At 43.2% G+C, this 19,157-nt stretch overlaps 1 protein-coding gene across 2 annotated transcripts in view; it reads right to left on the bottom strand.

Annotated features, from left to right (window-relative positions):
• Positions 1 to 3,115: 3,115 nt before the first annotated feature.
• Positions 3,116 to 19,157, bottom strand: part of SCUBE2 (signal peptide, CUB domain and EGF like domain containing 2) — an 81,043-nt gene continuing 65,001 nt past the window's right edge. For both annotated transcript variants that reach the window (XM_084828342.1, XM_084828351.1), the window contains 6 exons: positions 13,017 to 13,184; positions 12,224 to 12,385; positions 9,811 to 10,008; positions 6,739 to 6,891; positions 5,163 to 5,242; positions 3,116 to 3,423 (listed from right to left, as the gene is read on the bottom strand). In XM_084828342.1, coding sequence (XP_084684468.1) covers positions 3,271 to 3,423; positions 5,163 to 5,242; positions 6,739 to 6,891; positions 9,811 to 10,008; positions 12,224 to 12,385; positions 13,017 to 13,184 — 914 coding nt within the window. In that variant the 3' untranslated portion in view covers positions 3,116 to 3,270. The remainder of the gene's footprint in view (positions 3,424 to 5,162; positions 5,243 to 6,738; positions 6,892 to 9,810; positions 10,009 to 12,223; positions 12,386 to 13,016; positions 13,185 to 19,157) is intronic.

The raw sequence follows: 19,157 nt of genomic DNA, 5'->3' as shown, positions 1-19,157 counted from the left end.
CCAGGGGGGATCCGAGAAATTACAGGCCAGTTAGCTTAACGTCTGTTCCGGGTAAATTGGTTGAAAGTATTATTAAAGATAAATTAATAAGCATATAGAAGGACAAGCCCTGCTGAAAAAGAATCAACAAGGCTTCTGCAAGAGTAAGTCCTGTCTCACTAACCTTGTAGAATTATTTGAGAGTGTCAGTAAACATGTATACAGGGATAATCTGGTAGACATTGTTTACTTGGACTTCCAAAAGGCTTTTGACAAAGTCCCTCGCCAAAGACTCCTGAACAGACTTGGCAGTCATGGAATAACAGGACAGGTCCTCTTATGGATCAGTAACTGGTTAAAGAACAGAAAGCAGAGAGTAATAAATGGTAAGTAATGGTAAATTATCCCAGTGGAGAATTGGAAGTGGGGTCCCACAATAAATAATGGGGTCCCACAGGGATTTGTATTAGGACCAATGCGTTTCAACCTGTTCATAAATTATCTGGAATTAGGAGTGAGCAATGAAGTGGCCAAGTTTGCCAGTGACACCAAATTATTTAGGGTGGTTAAAACAAAAAGGGATTGTGAAGAGCTCTCCAAACTGGGAGAATGGGCATCTAAATAGCAAATGCAGCTCAATGTAAGCAAGTGTAAAGTGATGCATCTTGGGGCAAAAAAACCCAACTTCAAGTATAACCTGATGGGATTTGAGCTAGCAGTGACCAACCAAGGAGATCTGGGCCTGTGATGGACAGCTTGATGAAAATGCCAACCCAGTGTGCAGTTGCTGCAAAAAAGGCAAACTCCATGTTAGGCATAATTAGAAAAGGAATTGAGAATAAAACTGCCAACATCATACTGCCCCCATACAAATCTATGGTGTGACCACACTTGGAATACTGTGTACAGTTATGGTCACCACACCTAAAAAAGGATATTGTAGAGCTGGAAAAAGTGCAGAAAAGGGCAACTAAAATGATCAGGGGGCTGAAGCATCTCCCCTATGAAAGAAGCTTACAACAGCTGGGATTGTTTAACTTGGAAAAAAGGAGGGTAAGGGGAGGCATGATAGAGGAATTCGCTACCACAGGATGCAGTGGTGGCCACCAATTTGGATGGCTGTAAAAGGGGGTTAGACAAATTCTTGGAGGACAAGCCTATCAGTGGCTACTAGTCTTGATGGCTATGTGCTACCTCCAGTACTACAGGCAGTGAGTCTATGTGCACCAGTTGCCAGGGAACATGGGTGGGCGGGTGCTGTTACGCTCATGTCCTGCTTGTGGGTTCCTGGTCGACAGCTGGTTGGCCACTGTGTGAAAACAATGCTGGACTATATGGAGCCTTGGTCTGATCCAGCATGGCACTTCTTATGTTCTAATGATGCCTGTGCAAGTGAATCCTTGGTTCAATCCTTCTTTAAATATTAGTTCACATCAGAGCAAAAAATGTCTATTTGTCGGATCAAAACAAGTGATCCCAGACACATTCTAGCCTCAGTTAGCCATGCTTTGGTAACCTCCAGGTTAGATGACTGTAACATGGTCTTTGTTGGATTGCCTGTGAAGATCGTTCAGAAACTGCAGCTACTTGACAATATAGCTGCTGGACAACTAACTGAGACTGGGTGTCATCACATTATGCTAGTTCTTCATCAGTTGCACTGGTTCTCAGTCTGTTTCCAGTCTCAAAAGTGCTGCTCTGACCTTTAAAGCCCTTTACAGCTTGGGACTAGGGTACCTGAAGCCTGTCACCACATATGCCTACCTGTACATTATGATCTTCAGCAGAGTCCCGTATCTGGATTCATTTGCCAGCTGAGGTGTGGTGGATGGCTAACCTGAGATAGTGCCTCATCAGTGGTGGTGCCCTGGCTTTACCTTGGTGCCTACTTTGTCATTCTGTCACTGGAGCTTATTTTTCTAAGCTTTTTAAAAAAACACAACTGCCATTGTTTTAGCTTAGTTTGAAGTTTATGCTGCTTATTTTAGAGCTTCTGTTTTTAATCTTTGTGAATGTAGAATTTTAATTGACATTTATCTTGTAATTTGTAAGCCACCTTGGGAATGTTTTGAAGGGCAGGACAAATAAACCAAGTGGAGAATTAGCAGAACACCATAAAGAACACCTTAAGTGCCAAACACATATTGCACCCACTATGGATATTCACAAATATAATGGTTTCTATTGATCTTAGAAACAAAATATTGTAAATATGACCATTATTGGCTTTTTACTTTAGTGCTGTGGACATTTTTGATAAAAATTCTGATGCATTCTGAATGAAGTACTTCTCCATAACTGCAGATTCAGAAAGTATCAACCTAACTCTTATCAACTATGTTGGTTTTATTACAAAAGAAATCCTAGGTGGAAAAACAAAGCTACCATGGACCTCAGTCACTAGCCATTAAAATTTAAATTCTGAGGCTCCAGGGGGATGTCAGACGATCATAGAATTGTACCCATTTTATATGGATAGCCTACTTTGGTGAAGACGAACTGACATAGTATGAACATTCAGGAATTAATCAGTTCCATCAAATCTAAGATGAAATTAATTTTTTAGATTATCTTGCTGTACTTGGATAGTGCGTCTAGTATTGCATTCATAATTGATAGTTCTGATCACATCTCATCAAGCTTCTAGAATTGTCTGTGGGAATCAGCGCTTCCATGTGGTGTATACATAGTACTGAGATTTCCAAGATGGTGGCTGCACTGTTTTGAAGTGCTACCTACAATCGTGGAGCTTCAGCTATTGGGCAGTATAGAAATGTAATAAATAAATAAATAAATCTCAATGGCTGCATTTAAAGCACCTCTATGTGAGCAAAAGCCCAAGAGTTGTGGTTCTGTACTTCTAAAACAATTGTGCAGGGCATGCTGTCATCTGTGAACCAGTTCTTAGGAGACATCTGATTTACTGACTTGACCAGGTAGACTGCTCAGAAACATCCTTCCAGAGCTGAAGAATTTGTATTATGATCCTGACCGATCCTTTCAATAGTAATTAGCTACTTGTGAGGCAATGCAACAGATGTATGTAGTCATATCTAATATTAAGAGAAAAAAACTGTCCAGCTTTTCTATAACAGATAAACCTCCAGTAGATCATGCAATGACAGAAATAAAACTTCCGGCAATGAAATAATTATATTTTTAATTAAAAAATGTACACACTGTATACAATTGACCGGTCAGCTTACTGAAGACTGCCCTATCGTAGAGAATATGAAACAAATCTCCTGCTGTACAGTTAGGAACTTTTATGTTTTCAAAATATAGTGTCTATTACTTGTAAGGCCTCAAAAATCTGGAGACTTTAGAACGCAACAGCCGAATGAAAGACCTTGGAAACATCTCCCTGGACTCTTGTGCCGTGTACTTGAAGTAGTTTTGTGGGTGTGCCAATACATCAAACAATGCCTTTATCAGCTTCTTATCCTGCAATAGTAAGGCAATTTTTTATTATCATTTAAATATTCAAGTTTGAGAAAACATTAGTGCAAAAGCATAATACTTCATATATACTTCAGCATAATAATATAATACTTCAGAGGGCCTTCTCTGCTGTGGCACCCCAGTTGTGGAATGCTGTCCCCTTGGAGGCCCAATTGGCACAGAGGCTGGTTTTGTTTTGGTGCCAAGTTAAAACATGGCTTTTCAGCAAAGTCTTTGAGGACTATTTGTATTCCCTAAAGTTGCACATTGTTTTAAATGTTTTATTGTTTTAGATTTTCTAATTGGTATTAGTTTGTTTAATATGCTTTTAGCTGTTTAAATTATTCATTCTTTTATACTGTTTAAATTGATCTTATCTGTACGCCACCCTGAGATCTTAATGATATAGGGTGGGATACAAATGTTTTAAATAAATGAATAATAAATAAAAAAATATAATTCCTACTAAATAATGTGGACAAGAAAGGGCTGTGCACTATCAGCTTTCTCCAACTAGGCACCCTCCAGATGTGTTCAACTACAGTCTTCATCATCCTGAATCAAGATACATGCTGGCAGGGGATGATGGGAGTTGTAGTCCAACATATTCAGAGGGTGCCAGTTTGGGGGCTGGTGAACTAGGTTATGCCCTATATTAGCACTTTTCCATAATACGTAGGACTGCCCACAGAAATTTTAAGGCTCAGCTCAAATTACCGATATGTGCCCACTAGCGTTGTTATCATCATTGCTTTGCATCTAGAAGATGGAACAGACAACATTTACGCTTGCTAGGCAATTACCAATGTTCTACCATGGTTTTCACCAATTCACAAGCTAAAAACATCAGCATTTGCCTGTGCAATCACTGTGTCTGGTACAGAACCAGCCCTACCCTTAGGCAGAGTGAGTGGGCTGTCTGAGGCAGCAGATGATCTGGGGAAACATTAACGGGTGGGATATTGTCAGTTATTTATCATACATTTTTACCATAGGAGAGGGCACCGTTTGAGTTTTCTGTTCAGCTGAACTGGTTGCCAGTGTGTTTCTGAGCCCAATATGAAGTGTTGGTCTTAAGCGTTAAAGCCTTACATGGTTTGGGCCCAGGCTATCTGAAGGACTGCCTTCTCCCATACCAGCCTGCCTGCACTCTGAAGCCATCAACAGAGGCTCATCTCTCCTGTCCCCTGCCAGGGTGGAGAGGGTGGAGAGTACAAGGGAGAGGGCCTTCTCAGTGGTGGTCCCGCACCTCCGGAATAAACTTCAGTCAGGAGTGCATCAGGCCCCTTCTTTGCAGGTCTTCAGGAAAATTTTGAAGACCCACCTGTTCTTACTGGACTTGCCTTAAGTCTGGGCCATTGGTTTTTATTGGTAAGTTTTTATTTTTATTGATTTTAATTGGCAATTTCTGTTTTTATGGATTTTATTGAAACATATTTTTATGGATTTTTATTGTATCCGTTTGTGTGGTTTTTAGCTTTTATGCCCCCTTGAGAGGCTTCCACCCTTAAAAGCAGCCTAAAAATAATTAGATGGATATCAACACATCTTGAGTCAGCATTGCTTCCACCAGCTCTTCAGGACTAGTTTCAGTGTGGGAGGAAAAGTAGTGGGAGTTAGCAAAGTCTTGCTTCTGGTTTGGGCGATATACATGTTCAAATAGCATGAACTATTTATTTTCACAGAGAGTATAATCTATGTGTTTGTGTTTTCTTTAAGGTAACTTTAAAAAATAAGTTTACCTTAAGGATCTCTTGATGATTTTCTGATGCATACAGTCTACCATCTCGGACTATATCTTCTATTAGTTCCTGATAATCCTCTGTTGGGAACACACAGTACATTACTCACTTCGCAGATTTTCTTGCAGAATCACAAATTCCCTTTCGATATATCAGCTGCAGCATACACACATCTTTTTGGACTGTCCAGAAGACATTCAAGTGTATATATCCTCAGGTATTTGTGTGTATTAATATATAATCAAGACTACAGGTTACTGTCCACATTAGCAAATTTAATACATTCCAAAGGCTTTCAAGAAAGAAATTATACTAAGTCCCCTCCCAAAAAGACAACATGTTCCATACTGGACTGTTTACTATTAATATGACTAAGGCAGAAATAATAAGCAGCCTTAGAAAACTCTCTAAGATCTGGCTATGTGGCATACTTCAAACACATTTTTGCTAGAAAAATCCACTCACAATGTTAAAAAATACCCCCCATATTCTTACTTCCCTCCCTTGCCTTTTATTATTATTTATAATATTTAATATTATTATTATTTGTATAATAAGCAAAACCATTGTTTAACTACATCTGCGATTTTTGTACTAAATGTATGATCCTGTTTCCACTGATATGTTTTCTTGATAGGAATCAGGTTAAGCTCAGCCCCTCCCAACTGGAACAAATCCTGTCTCCAGTTAAAAGATCAGAAAATTGCCATTGATTGCAGCAAAGCCAAAAGCCTTTTAAGAGATACAGACTTCAGACATTTGGAGTCCATCATGCCCTAACTAGACTTGTTTGCTGCTGGTTGTTACCCCAGAGTAGTTCCTGTTTAGCTCAGGAAAACTGCCAAAGAGATCATGTGAGGGAGATGAAGCTGCCAGTTTTCTTTGCCTCTGCCTGAAACACTGATTAGTCCCAAATTCAACTTGAAAACAGAAAGTGTGAAACCATTTGTACATTACGAGAAAAGGCATAACCCGTGACAGTGTTTCCTAAATCAAAAAAGATACAAACTATGTTTCAACAAAGCAAAGGAACTTAGATCTCAAAATACCTACATATGCCATTTTGTGTAGAAATCTGATAAATCTGAGAAAGCATTACTGAAAACAGGCATCCGTCCCACCACCCTATCCCCAAATACCTTTACTATCATAAGGTACATGCTTAAACCCATGTCATTTTGTATTGAAATGTGCCTTGACCCAATACATAAATATAAAACTCGATACGATTTTAGGGGACTTTCTCTCAGTCAGACATGTTTTTCTAATAAAAGATCCCTTATTCAACTCTTAAGCTGCATGGTTGCAACTGGTGCCATTTTGTATCCAGGTATCCCACCTCCATGCCCCCTGTCCTCAGAGCAACGTTCAAACAGACTTTCAGCCATATCCATAAATGTAAGTTCCATGCACTGGAAAGTTCTATAGTCAAAATGGATGAATACCTATACAAAATGTTGGGATCCTCCTTCCCCATTTCCTGCCCATGTCTTTGAGATAAAGGAGTGGGGAAATGTAAATAAAGAAAAACAAATTTCAACACTTCAGTTTTCATCAATTTTTAACAGCTGCTTACCATCATATGTTACATAAGGAACCTGGAATCCTTTGGCACTATTTCCTTCATTTGATTTGAACTGGATCCACAGCTTTTTAGACCTGGAAGTGAAAGCTATAGGGCGTTCGTAGGTTTGGCAGGTTTCATATGTGGTCACAGAATTGGAGGAAGCTTCCAAACAAAACGTACAACAAGCAGATATCAGACTATTAGCTTAAGAGTTTTTCTTTTGAACAAAATGCTTCCCCTTTCTTCTCTTCTTCCCTAAAGACCTACAATCACCCCAATATTACTTGCCTTGAAGATCTCTTTGTGCTGCCCTACTGCTAGGGCCCATTCTAGTTAAAGGTGAGAACAACTCACTTGATGGTTGCCTATCAGTCAATAACATATTCCCCTATTGCATCCAGATGGTTTGAAAGCCTTGTGGGACAATATTTCTAGGCAACTGCCAAGTGTTTCCCAAACCTCCTTAAGAACAGCGCCCAGTGGGCTGCAACAGAAAAGGCCATCGCTTGGGGTTGGTGGGGGGTTACAGACCACATCTCAACACTGCCGCAATGAGTAGCTGTCTAATTTGGCCTAGGTCCTACCACTGGCCTCGTGTGGCGCAGAGTGGTAGGTGGCAGTATTGCAACTGAAACTCTCCCCACGACCTGAGTTCAATCCCAGCAGAATCTGGGTCCCAGGTAGCCGGCTCAGGTCGACTCAGCCTTCCATCCTTCCGAGGTCGGTAAAATGAGTACCCAGATTGCTGGGGGAAAGGTAGTCACAACTGGGGAAGGCAAAGGCAAACCATCCCGCTACAGTCTGCCATGAAAACGCCAGCGAAAGTGGCGTCCCTCTAGGAGTCAGCAATGACTCGGTGCTTGCACAGGAGGAACCTTTCCTTTCCTGCCACTGGCCCATGATTGTACTGACTACAAAAACAAATCAACGGAAATGTACAACATTTCAAACGCATTGCTACCCCAAAATTGCTCTTTTGGATTGCATGTGAAGACCAAAATTGTGCTGTTGGTTTTAAAAAGGCACTGTTCCTACCTACAGAGTGAAAAAGCAAGGCTTCACATATCTTTTGCAAAATACATTTTTTTATAAGACCACTACCTGTGCAGCAAGGTGAGCTCATCAGCTCATCAGAAGAAAAGCAAGCTTACTGCTCAAGGAAAACAAAACACTACTGTGACAAGACTGAAAGCAATCTGTAGTCAAGGAGTTCATATCTGTGTACATACTCCTTTGCTCAGTTATGCTGTATATCCAGGTGCCCTTGTTTTGTAGCTGGTGTAGTATAGTGGCGGAGGGAGCAATCCTATCGTGATCGACGGTTGCCTCCAAACCTGGGGGCGACTGCCTATCCAGTGCAGGGCAGGAGGAGTGGTGAGGAGTGGATCTCCTCCCTGCTCCTGCTGCTCTGCTTTCACAGATAGCCGATTTTGGCTGTCTAGCTGCAGGACCTCAAAGCACAGGAAGGGGCGGCCGGGCAACACATAAGAAGTGTTGTACCGGCACTTCCGACCTCCCTACCCTGCCCCCAGGAATGCTCTTCCCCGCACTCTGCGCTGCTCTTCCACAGGTGGAGCATGGGGCTGATCCACGCTGCCTACGAGGAGGGGTTGGAGGTCCGTTCTCCGGGAACCAACCAATCCTATGGCCATCTAGCCACTGACTAGCAGCCATAGGATTGCGCCCTAAGAGACTGAACTGCAAATAAGGAAGTCCCCAGTTCAAATCTTATCCCTGCCATGAACTCACTAGGCGGCCTTTGGCAAGCCATTCTTTCTCTCCCTTAAAATGTAAGAATTACAACTAAATAATGCATGTGAAGTGCCTTGAACACATAGAAGCACTATACAAGTATTTGTTTATTTATATTATTACATATTGATTACAAGACTGAATTCCCCCATTTCATTACAACGCAAGAGTGAAACTTTAGCTTAGCTGAGGTCACTGACAAAGCACATTTAAAGATTTCAGTCCAAACACACTATTTGGCTCCATAAACATAGTCTTTTCAGCTTTTAAAGATGTACGGCCCAGGAACTGAGCCAAGCCATCAGCACAAGAAAACAGACTGTTGAATCAACAACAGGCACAGCACACGGTGAGCCATGATCCAAGCAGGGATGATAGTTGATGATTCCAAATCTTGTTTTATTCAGCTGGAATAAGATCTATGTTTCACTAAACACTTAACTTGCTAGCGGATGAGCCTCTGACTTCTTGCAGTACTCTCAGGGAAAAGGCTGTTCTTGTATGCATATAAGAAATGTAATGATAGCTGATGGTGTAATGTGTGTGTTTTTTAAAGTTATACTAAGTCCTCTCAAGTGTAACTAAGGGCTGACCCCCATGTTACCCTCTTAACGAAAAGCAAGGAACCAATTTGCTGCTGCCGCCACTGTCTTGAGTAACAGCTGCCTTCTTCCAGCAGCCAAGATAGGTAGCTGGAGGTTGGTGTCAGATGGAGGAGGAGCTGCTTCTCCACACATGAGCAAGTCCTTTAAAGCCCCTGCTGTGAGGCCACTTCACCCCAGGATCTCCTGAGACTGACCAGACTACTGCCAGCAACCCACTGGTGACTTGAAGGCCATTAAAACCAGTTCTATAGAGTAGCATACAGGAGACTGAGCTGCTGCTGCTATGAGGCCACATCACCCTGTGATTCCCCAAAGCTGAGCTATCCCACAGCAGCAGCAGGCATCACTGGATGCTCCTACTTGCCAGTGCCATGAGTCCATTGAGCCTGAGCCGTGACAGCAGCAATCACTGGGTCATTTGCCCTCTGGCTGCACTGAACCAGCTTGCAAATGCGGGTGGGTGGGGGAAGGAGGAAAGGAAAATGTCCTTCCTCCACCCATGAATTACCAGGGTTCCACACCAGTTCTGTTCTAAAATGTGTTAGTCTAACCGCCGATAACAGGTGGCGTGTTTGCTAAATTGGTTGTTGTTGGAAGCTCTGTTATACATTTTAGAGTTAAATTGCATGGTACTGGCTCATGCAGAATGTAGTACAGACTAAACAGGAGAGATATATACCTGACACAATCCAGGCACATGGAACACATTTTTATTTTAACTTACAGCTTTTTCTCATCACCAGGTAGTCTCCACATTCATCTTCTATTGGCAAAAATATTTCTGGAACCACAATCAGAATGCGACGTTTAGGAGGTGGATTTATAATCCAGGTACACTCAGTGTTTGCAGGATAATTGCCAGGATAGTTTGGGGATTCGATAAATCCAGTAAACTCTCCAAGCTCACCACCACAGTTCCTGTCTGGAAAAAAGGCAATATATTATCCATGGCCAGGCAGAGGGGAGAAAACTTGGGAGTGCTACCAAAGCTAACAAATACTGTAGGCACAATCACTTTGACCACTATCTAGGAATCAGGCATATTCCTTCCTAAAATCATGTTTAATGAGTCGCTGCTTCAGATGGTTCAAAATGAGGTAAAATCTACATATAGTATAGCTGTGCCTGTGAAAATAAATGGTGGCTTAGAGCCACAACCACATGTTGAGCTGGTTTGCATGACATAACAGCCCACCATGGGTTAATTGACCTGGTCACAGTGGTCATGAAGGAGTAGGGGAAGAAACAGCAGGCAGGTGTTGGCTGGGGAGGAAGCAGGAAACAGGCACTGGCTGAGTACCTGGAAACTAAGCCTGAGAGGTGAAGGAAAGCTGGCTGCTGCTTAATCTCCTTTCCTCCAAGGTCTGAGAAGGAGGATTGCCCAACAACATGACTATTTTGTCCCTATCTAGATCTGGATATGCGGGAAGGCAGCCAGTGCTAGTGTCTCCTTGCGTTAGATGCCAGTGTGAAAGCTAAGCCTGTTCCTGGTTCTGTGTGTGAAAAAATCATCCCAAGGATGGATTTGAGTGTGAAGTTGTTTTAACAGGATGATGCTCTCTGTCTGTAATACTTAAGGAGAAGCAGTGCCAGAAATCTCTCCCAATGCATTCTGCTCATGTGCAGAGTGCACACACAGATCCCATCTCATGCCAGATCTACCCTTACAGAAAGAGCATGTGGGTACGCGCACACACTCTTGACCTCTTTAGAATAAAGAATCTCATATGCCAACCAGCTTGTCACTACTATACGGGAAGGTGGACAGGAAAACGGGATGAGGATTCATTAGCACCACTGCATCAGGGTATTCATGCTGCACCAAATATATGGTTGAGAAGTAATAAACACAAATGGAGGGGAGGGATTAAAACAGTCTTAAAAAAATTATTTGAGGATCACAAATGTCAAAAAGGTATAATGGTTCTTAAAGGATAGGGAGAGAGATTCCAAACCAGCCAGTGACTTTTACAGGAATGTAGGAAAGGTTCTGTTGCTCTTAAATGCCTCAGCCACAAAAAAAGTGACAGCAGAACACAACCTATTCCTGTTACATGGGAGACAAGTTTTGGTTGTTGCATATAGAACCTCCTTTCCAGCAGTAGGAAGATTTTGCTCTTGGGTGGAGGCAAAGATAAGGGGCAAATATGCAAGGAAATAAACAGGCAGATCAGAGCACAGCAAGGAAAAGAACCTGGAAGCAGGTTCTAGGCACAGCTAAACAGTTCTAAGAAGGTACTGTTGACTAAGCCTCTAGCAGCCTCTTCCTGCTTCTGCTCATAGGGGCTGCTTGGAGACTTGATGCCAAAGAAAGCAAGGAAGTCAAGTTAGGTGAGTTGCATCCCAAGGCAGGACACAGGTGAGCAGCAATTACTGTCAGGTGGGTATCTGGCTTCTGCTGAAATAAGGAAAGACCAAAAGCATCCTGCCTCCACTGCAGGGACTTTCATGTTGTTTGGTGGGAAAGAGAGAGCAAGACAGCAGCTGAAAAACCACTGCTATAACCACAGAGAACTCTCTGAAGCACCGCTGCATCCTACCTCAGCTGAAGTGGTAGAACTGGTAGCAGGAGGAACAGCTTGTTGTTCAACCATGTGGCGCACAACTCCTTTGCACCAAGACTTCTCTCAGCTGTCCTGATATCATGCCTGAACGTGTTTGCTTGGCACAATGTAAACTGGAACATATCCAAAATGGCACCATAATCGGAATACTGCTAAGCTAATGCAGAAACAGTCTTGGGGGCTGTTCTTGTGCTACAAGAGCAGCAGCAGCAGCAGCAGCATCCTATGCCCCTCTTGCTAATGTCTATATACAGGAAATCATATGGGAGGAACCAATGGCATAATTAATCCCCATAATATCACCACTGCTTCTCCCTGGGGACAGGTAATTTCCCCAGGGAAATCTTGCATGGTTTCCTATATGCACAAGTTTTACCAGAACAGCACAAGATGGAAGCATGGAAAAGCATGCTCCAATGACGTAAGAAGAGATGCCATCTGGATGTGGTATGAGCAGGTCAAGCTACACTGACTTCACAGACCCCCTTGCCTCCCATTCTCACATTTTTGACTGCTAATTGGAACCAGCCCTTTAATTTCTGACTGACTGTGACATGTGTTACCCGCATATACCTTTGCAATGAGCTATGTTTGTTGACCCATCGTAGTCAGTGGTTGTGTTTCCAGGGCATGAAATGCAGTAATTTTGTCCAAACTCAAGTTGGTATGTTCCAACTGGGCAGCGGATGCATCGATGTGTTGTAGTGTTGTAAAAGTGACCGGGTGAGCACTGCACTGTGGAAGAGGATAAGCAAGCAGCAGGTACAATAGCTTTGGTAGGTTATGACATAATTTACTACAGTCTTTCCACCGAAGGTCATTTCATCCATGACTAACTTTCTGCACAGAAAATTACAGATACCCCACATGCACAGTGCTGTGTGTGATGAATGCATGTCAATTCCACAAATTGTGACTACCCACTACATAGCAGGGATTTGAAGTGGGTATATATATATATATGGCAAAACAGACACATGTTCATTCATCACACAAGAAGGCGCGTAAGTGTGAGGTATATATGCAACTTTGTAAAAGAAGGTGATGTCCCTATAGGAAATTCACTATGGGAAGTGGCCCTGAGGGTTAATCTGTCTTGCTTGCTTCCCATTATTCCCTCCCCAACAAGCACTTCTGGCCTCGTACATGATAGTTTAGTCTTCCTTCTTTATATTATAATCTCAATAAGAAGACTATTTTATTAGGTTATATGGAGTCACCAGTCCCAGTGAATGGGATTGGACCCCCAACTTCAACTATATTGCAGCTGAAAGGAGAGAAATGGTTTCACCATTAAAAAGCTGGGGTTGAAATAAGTATGACTACGTATGTTTCTTGTGCATTCTTGCCATCTCTCAATTCTTACCTTTAGTCTCACAATCCTGAAACAATGTTGCGCTGCTAAGTTTTGTCATCAGGCCTCCTCCACAGGTAAAACAAGATGTCCGACCTGGCTCAGGCTGATATGTTCCAAAGGGACATGGAAGACAAGGCTTAAATCCATCAGAGGAATATTCACCAGGTGAGCACTGTCCTGGGGGTGGAGAGTGGCAGGGGGGAAAAGATATATACAGACATTAGCATAAGTCATGAAATGTATGGCAATTGTATAATGTACTATAAACTCCATTAGTGGAGTGTAATTAGTCCCATTTAAACTGTGGGTGTAAAAATCTGAAGTAATTGCAGTTCAAAATAAGGATAGTAACTTGCAAGTAAGTAGCTGGTATAATCTAGTACAGTCCTTTTGTTGCAGCCAATTGATACAGCAGGAAAATAAATAGTATATTTGCGTCTATCTGCTGTCAATTCTGGCCACTTAGATGTACCTGACTCTGACAAAGTTGCCCACTCTTGCAATAAGAAAACAGTAGCTGCCATTACAGATTCCTGGATATCTCTCATATTTTCTTGTGTAGGTTTCTAATAGATTTATAATGCCTTGTTACTGCAAAATCCAAATGTAACCCACCAAGTTGCACTATGCTGTGCATTTACTCATTTCCAAACTGCCCCTGGTAGGCCCCGAAATTGCCAAATGCAGATAAGTTTTATGATGACTGAAAAATCTTAGGGTGCAATCCTATTGGGATGGCTGTACACCTCCGACCTTGGAGGCTTATGGCCATCCAATGCAGAGCGGGAGGAGCAGAGGAGGCAGTCTTTGCCTCCCCCCCCCCCATATAGCTAAATGGCCCTTTTTGCCCATCTAGCTGGGGTGTGTTGGAGGGGAGGGGAGGAGGCTGGAGAGGCCTTGGGGCACAGAATAACCCAGCCTCTCCAGTCCCTTCCCCCCAGAATGCTCCCTTTACCCCCTCTCCAAGGTTGCTTTAGCAACCCCAGCAAGGCAGCTGACGCAGGTCTTCCTGCACCAGCAGGGAGGGAGTGGGCAGGTTGGAGCACTGGTCAGAGCAGCTCTGAGGTTGGAGAACTGACTCCAGCCTTGGATCCGAGAATGCAAAATATACTATGGCCCCCTAAACGCTACCTAAGGGCCACAGGATTGCTCTCTTACAGGGCCAAACTATACATGATGTTACTTCATGAAAGAATGAGTGCTTCCCACTCCCATGCAAATAGCAGGAAGGGGGAAGCAATCTGGATCAGCCCAGTGGGGGGCCAAGGATTAAAGCCCCCATAGCATGGCCCTGACCCAGCTTTTCTCACCCCCCACACTGGCTATTTCTGAAATAACAATTTTGCACTCAAGGGCAAATGAGTTGGATAGAGTTGTGTGAAGTTTGGCCCACAGAGTTTGCAAAACAAGCTGCTGAATTCTGGCAGCCCTAATTAAAGTAATAGAAATCAAGGGCTTAGTCCAATTCACCATGAGCGCATCACCTGCATGCAGGGAGATTCTCATAGGTGTTCCACCCAATAACAAACGCAGGAGTGAGATACAAAACTATTTCCAAAAAATACAGAACAACAACAATAGCAGGACTTAGTAGCAGATCTTAGCAGCTCTTCCTAGGCATAAACAGTTCTCCATTGCTATTTCCTTGTATAGGCTGCCATCCTTCAGCTGGCTATACTCCCACCTGTCTTGAAGGTACACTGCCTACAAAATCACCACAACTGGGCATCACAGAGCCCAGTTTACCCTGCTCCTTCCCACCTCCTGCTTGAGGTGCCCAGGCACATTAAGCTGTTATGGGGAACAGGAGCCCTCTGCGTGCTTCCCAATATTCCTATTCAGCTCACCTCCTCTGCTCAGTCAAGGACTGAGAAATGAGCAGTGCCCCATATTGGCCCAGTGTGCTGAATGCCCACACCAAGGGGAAATGAGGGTGGCGGATGGGACTGGGCTGTATTACGCCCTCTGGGAATCCCTTCAAGCTTGGATACTCTGCCTTCGGTGGACTGGATTGATGGCCAAGTGTTTGAAGAGATCTGTTACCCAGTCAAGTACCATTAAGTGGCAAATACACTCAAGTCCCGTTCAAATGAAGGGCACGTGCATGGCACTGGTGCATTGTTTACTGCAGCCCTGATAATCATTACACAGTAGTGCAGCATCTTTTTCAAGAGAAGTGTTGTGCACTATACATTTTTAATACAAACTGAAATAGAGATCATGCTTTAAATGGCTTACAATATAAAATAATTAAGTCCAACTCATATCTCTGGGCCTTTATTATCTACTCTGATCCTGAACTGCTTTGCTGCCCCATATACGATAAAGACAGGACTAACGTACTGGAACCGATTATATACACATATCTGTCCCCTGTGGATTCTTTATGTAAATCTCCCAAGTAATCTGTCTTCCAAATTTGCAGCAAGCTGATTGCAATGACAGGCCAAATGATTAAAGGGTTCTGCAAGACACAGGATTACTGCTGCAGCTGTTTGGCTATGCTGTGAAGTTCTGTCCTTTTAAAGAGCTGTTAAAACTGTTAGTTTTGGTTTATAGCTCCAATAAATCACTTCACTGAATGGCTGTTTTTGTTACGGGGGTTAAATTGGCCTTGGCTTCATTTCAAGTTATTTAAGTTTGCAGCAAACAAGGCATCAACTGATCATGATCAGGGATGAGGAATTTTGTTTACAGCTAATGAACTGAATTTAACAGGCAGCACCAACTTGGCTTATGAATAAAGCAGTATGGATGGAGCTGTATGGACTCATTGCAGCAAGCAAGGAAGAAAGTGGCATGCTAGACCCAGAGGTCATGACACAAGTGACACCATTTTTGTTCCAACACTCCCCACCACCACCACCGCTTTGAGCTTGTAAATGACTGATGTTTTGTATTATATGGGAGTCTGAATGATAATTCCTAGATACAAGGCTATTTAATTTAAATCATCTAGCGCAGGGGTGGGGGCTGCATTACACACACACCTGAAACCCATGGGGGGGTCACACACACACCCCACTACTGCTGAATTTGCTGCCAAAATTGCTGCAGTGGTGGCAAGAAAAACAGCAGTGTTCATGCTTGAGAACAAGGCATGCAGGGAGCGCGTGCCTTATTTAGAAGCAGACTTGCACTTCCAGGAGACTTCCAGGAGTGGGATTCTGTTTCCAAACAAGGAAGTGTCTCCCCTGTTTTGTTTTCAAGCAAAAGCTCAACATTTTTTTGCAGCTGCAGCAAATTCAGCAACAGTGGCAGCAGGGACTGCAAAAAAGGCCACAGGCGAGTGCATGCAGCCCTCCATGTTGTCCACCCCGCATCTATTGGATATGCATTCTTCCTCTTCCCAAGAACAGATGCAATCATAAAGATGTGCAGTATCAGTTACCAATCTCCAATTGTGTGATCAAGAAAACGCATTCAGGCTTTCCTCTTCATTATGCCTATCTTTCTCATGTTAGAAAAGCATGGGGGCGGGTAGTATTTTTAAAGAGCCAAACTATATGATCAGAAACATCACATGGTAGAACATTTCTGGGGACTGTTCCATTTCAGAATACAGATAGAGAATTGCATAACTGAATGCTGAATACTACTCCACATCAAAAGCATCATGGAAACCTAACATTTCAGGGACAAAAAGTTCTAGCCTACCCTTCGTTTTCCTGCCATACCAATTTAATAATTTATAACATTTAAAAAAATGTATTAAGCATATATAAACAGAAAAAATAATTATAAACAGTATAGAATTATGGTAGTTATTCAAATATTTATAACCTAAACATGTTCAACAACTGCCTTCTCAAAACCAAATTCTTGTCTGTGAACTTTCAAAATATGTACATAAATAAAAAGGATAGCAAATGGATAGTGTGGGTGTACACACACACATATACACACACACACACGCACACACACTTGTCTCTCTTTAATATGGCTTGTTAGTTTGTCTATAGCTGCTGTGTCCCAAATTCTTATTAACTGGCTTTTGACATCAGGCACTGTTTGATCTTTCCAGAGTCTGGCAATGCATGTATATAAGCACCCACAAGCAATACTAAATATAATTTCTCTTCCTGACTACTCCCTGGATATTCTTAACAGGGAAACTTCAGGGGAACCTTAGTGAATAGCCTGCTATTGTACAAGTTAAAAAAACATAAAATCTTTGTCTAGTAAGCAGTCAGATGTCACCTATGTATCCCTTTCCACCAGTCCCACCATGCAAGTATAGTCAGGTTGCTTACCTGTAACTGTAGTTCTTCGAGTGGTCATCTGTGCATTCACACATATGGGGCCTGCGCAGAGACTCATTCGGGAAACTTCCAAGCTGAACAGTTTTTGGCGGGAACCCCTCCCCCACCGTCTCTGGTATATATAGCATGGGTTCCCGCCTTCCCCTCAGTTCCTTGAGACTGCAAAGCAGTCCAGGACCGAGGAGAAAGCACACCTCGGTACCAACAAATAATGTTGACACCGAAGTGGGGACGGTGGGAGGGTTGTGTGAATGCACAAACAACTACTTGAAGAACTACAGTTACAGGTAAGCAACCTGACTTTCTTCTTCATGGTCTCTGTGCATCACACACATGGGCAAATAACAACCTGACTTACCGGAGGTGGATCGGTGTCCGTAGTGCCAAAGAAAGCACAGCCCTGCCAAAGGCACAGTCCACTCAGGCCTGAACATCTAGTCTGTAGTACTTTATAAAAGTAGAAGGCTTAGACTAGGTAGCCGCCTTACACAAATCCACTACAGGCACACCTCTTGTAAAAGCCGTGGAAGTTGACAGTCCCCTTGTTGAATGTACTCGGATTCGAGTCTTTCCCCAAGACGTGGTATGCCAAGCGAATAGCCTGTACTATCCAGGAGGCTAGTCTCTGAGAGGAGACCGGAAAGCCTTTATTATGTCCCCTGTAGCACAGAAACAATCGTTGTGACTTACGGAAAGACTTGGTCCATGATTTATATAAAAGGCCAGGGCTCTCCGGACATCTAAAGTGTGCAGTCTCTTCTCCAAATTGGAAGTTGGAGATGGAAAGAGAGCAGGAAGGACAACCAGCTGATTAACATGGAAGTCCATCACCACTTTAGGTAGGAAAGCTAGGTCCAGCCTGAGTACCACATTTTCCTTGTGAAAAATGGTGTAAGGCAAGTCTATTTGTAAAGCGGATAGCTTGCTTGCTGTTCTTGATGTCGTGATCACTACCAAGAAGGCAACCTTCCAAGAAAGCAGCCTCAAGTCCACTGTAGAAAGAGGTTAAAATGGCGCAGAGGTCAGGCTGTTGAGCACTAGTGACAAGTCTCATTGAGGGACGAGGTCTCTCATGGGGGGAGGCAAATTTCTAAATCCTCGCAAGGATTGTTTGCATAAGGGGTAGCTGAAGATGGAACACGCGTCTATGTTACCCCTCGTTGCAGAAATCACCGAGGCATATACTCTGATAGAGGAATATTTCAGTCCTTTACATGTGTTGTAGAAAGCATAAAATATCCGTAAGAGGACAGTCATTAGGGGTTACAGTGTCAGGGTGGACACTGAGCCCATAGAATCCCAGAGTAGTTCTGATTCTGAGGAAGAGCAGTCGCTCCTGGGAGAGGAGTGTGCTCCTCTTTCCCAGGGCCAACAGCTGACGGAGATTCCTCCCACCAGCATTCCTAGCTTAGATAGCAGTCCTGGGAGTGACAGAGCGCGGGAAACAGACTTGATGGACGCGCAATGCCGATGCAGAGAGCGGCGCCAAATGGAAGGCGCAGAAAGGAGGCGTAGTGCCCGGTTGGCGCGCAAACAACGGCTGCGCCCAGAGGATCCAAGGGAAAAGGGGAGGGACTCTCCCTAGTCCTTAAGTTCAGGGGTCTGCCAGTAATTCCCTTTCAAACAGGGACCAACTGTTCCAACGTAGGGCATAGGTACTCTGCTGCTCATATCTAGTTGTTAACAGTAGAGTTGTTAAGTTGTAAAAGAGGAACAAAGCTTTGAAAAGAATCCATTTGTCTGTGTCTGGACTTGGCTACTGGATTAGACTGAGAGAGGCCTCCAAGGAGCCCTTGACATACAGTTGCTGTCAGTCGCAAACTTCACAGATGAAGCCCATTTAGCTGAGTACAAGTGGCGCGTAGATGGCTTTCTTGTATAGCCTGTA

This window comes from Heloderma suspectum, chromosome 1 (genome assembly GCF_057233095.1).
Source record: "Heloderma suspectum isolate Gila_16-S chromosome 1, 16-S_ref, whole genome shotgun sequence".
Taxonomy (NCBI): Eukaryota; Metazoa; Chordata; class Lepidosauria; order Squamata; family Helodermatidae; genus Heloderma; species Heloderma suspectum.
This window is presented reverse-complemented; position numbering and strand designations above follow the sequence as displayed.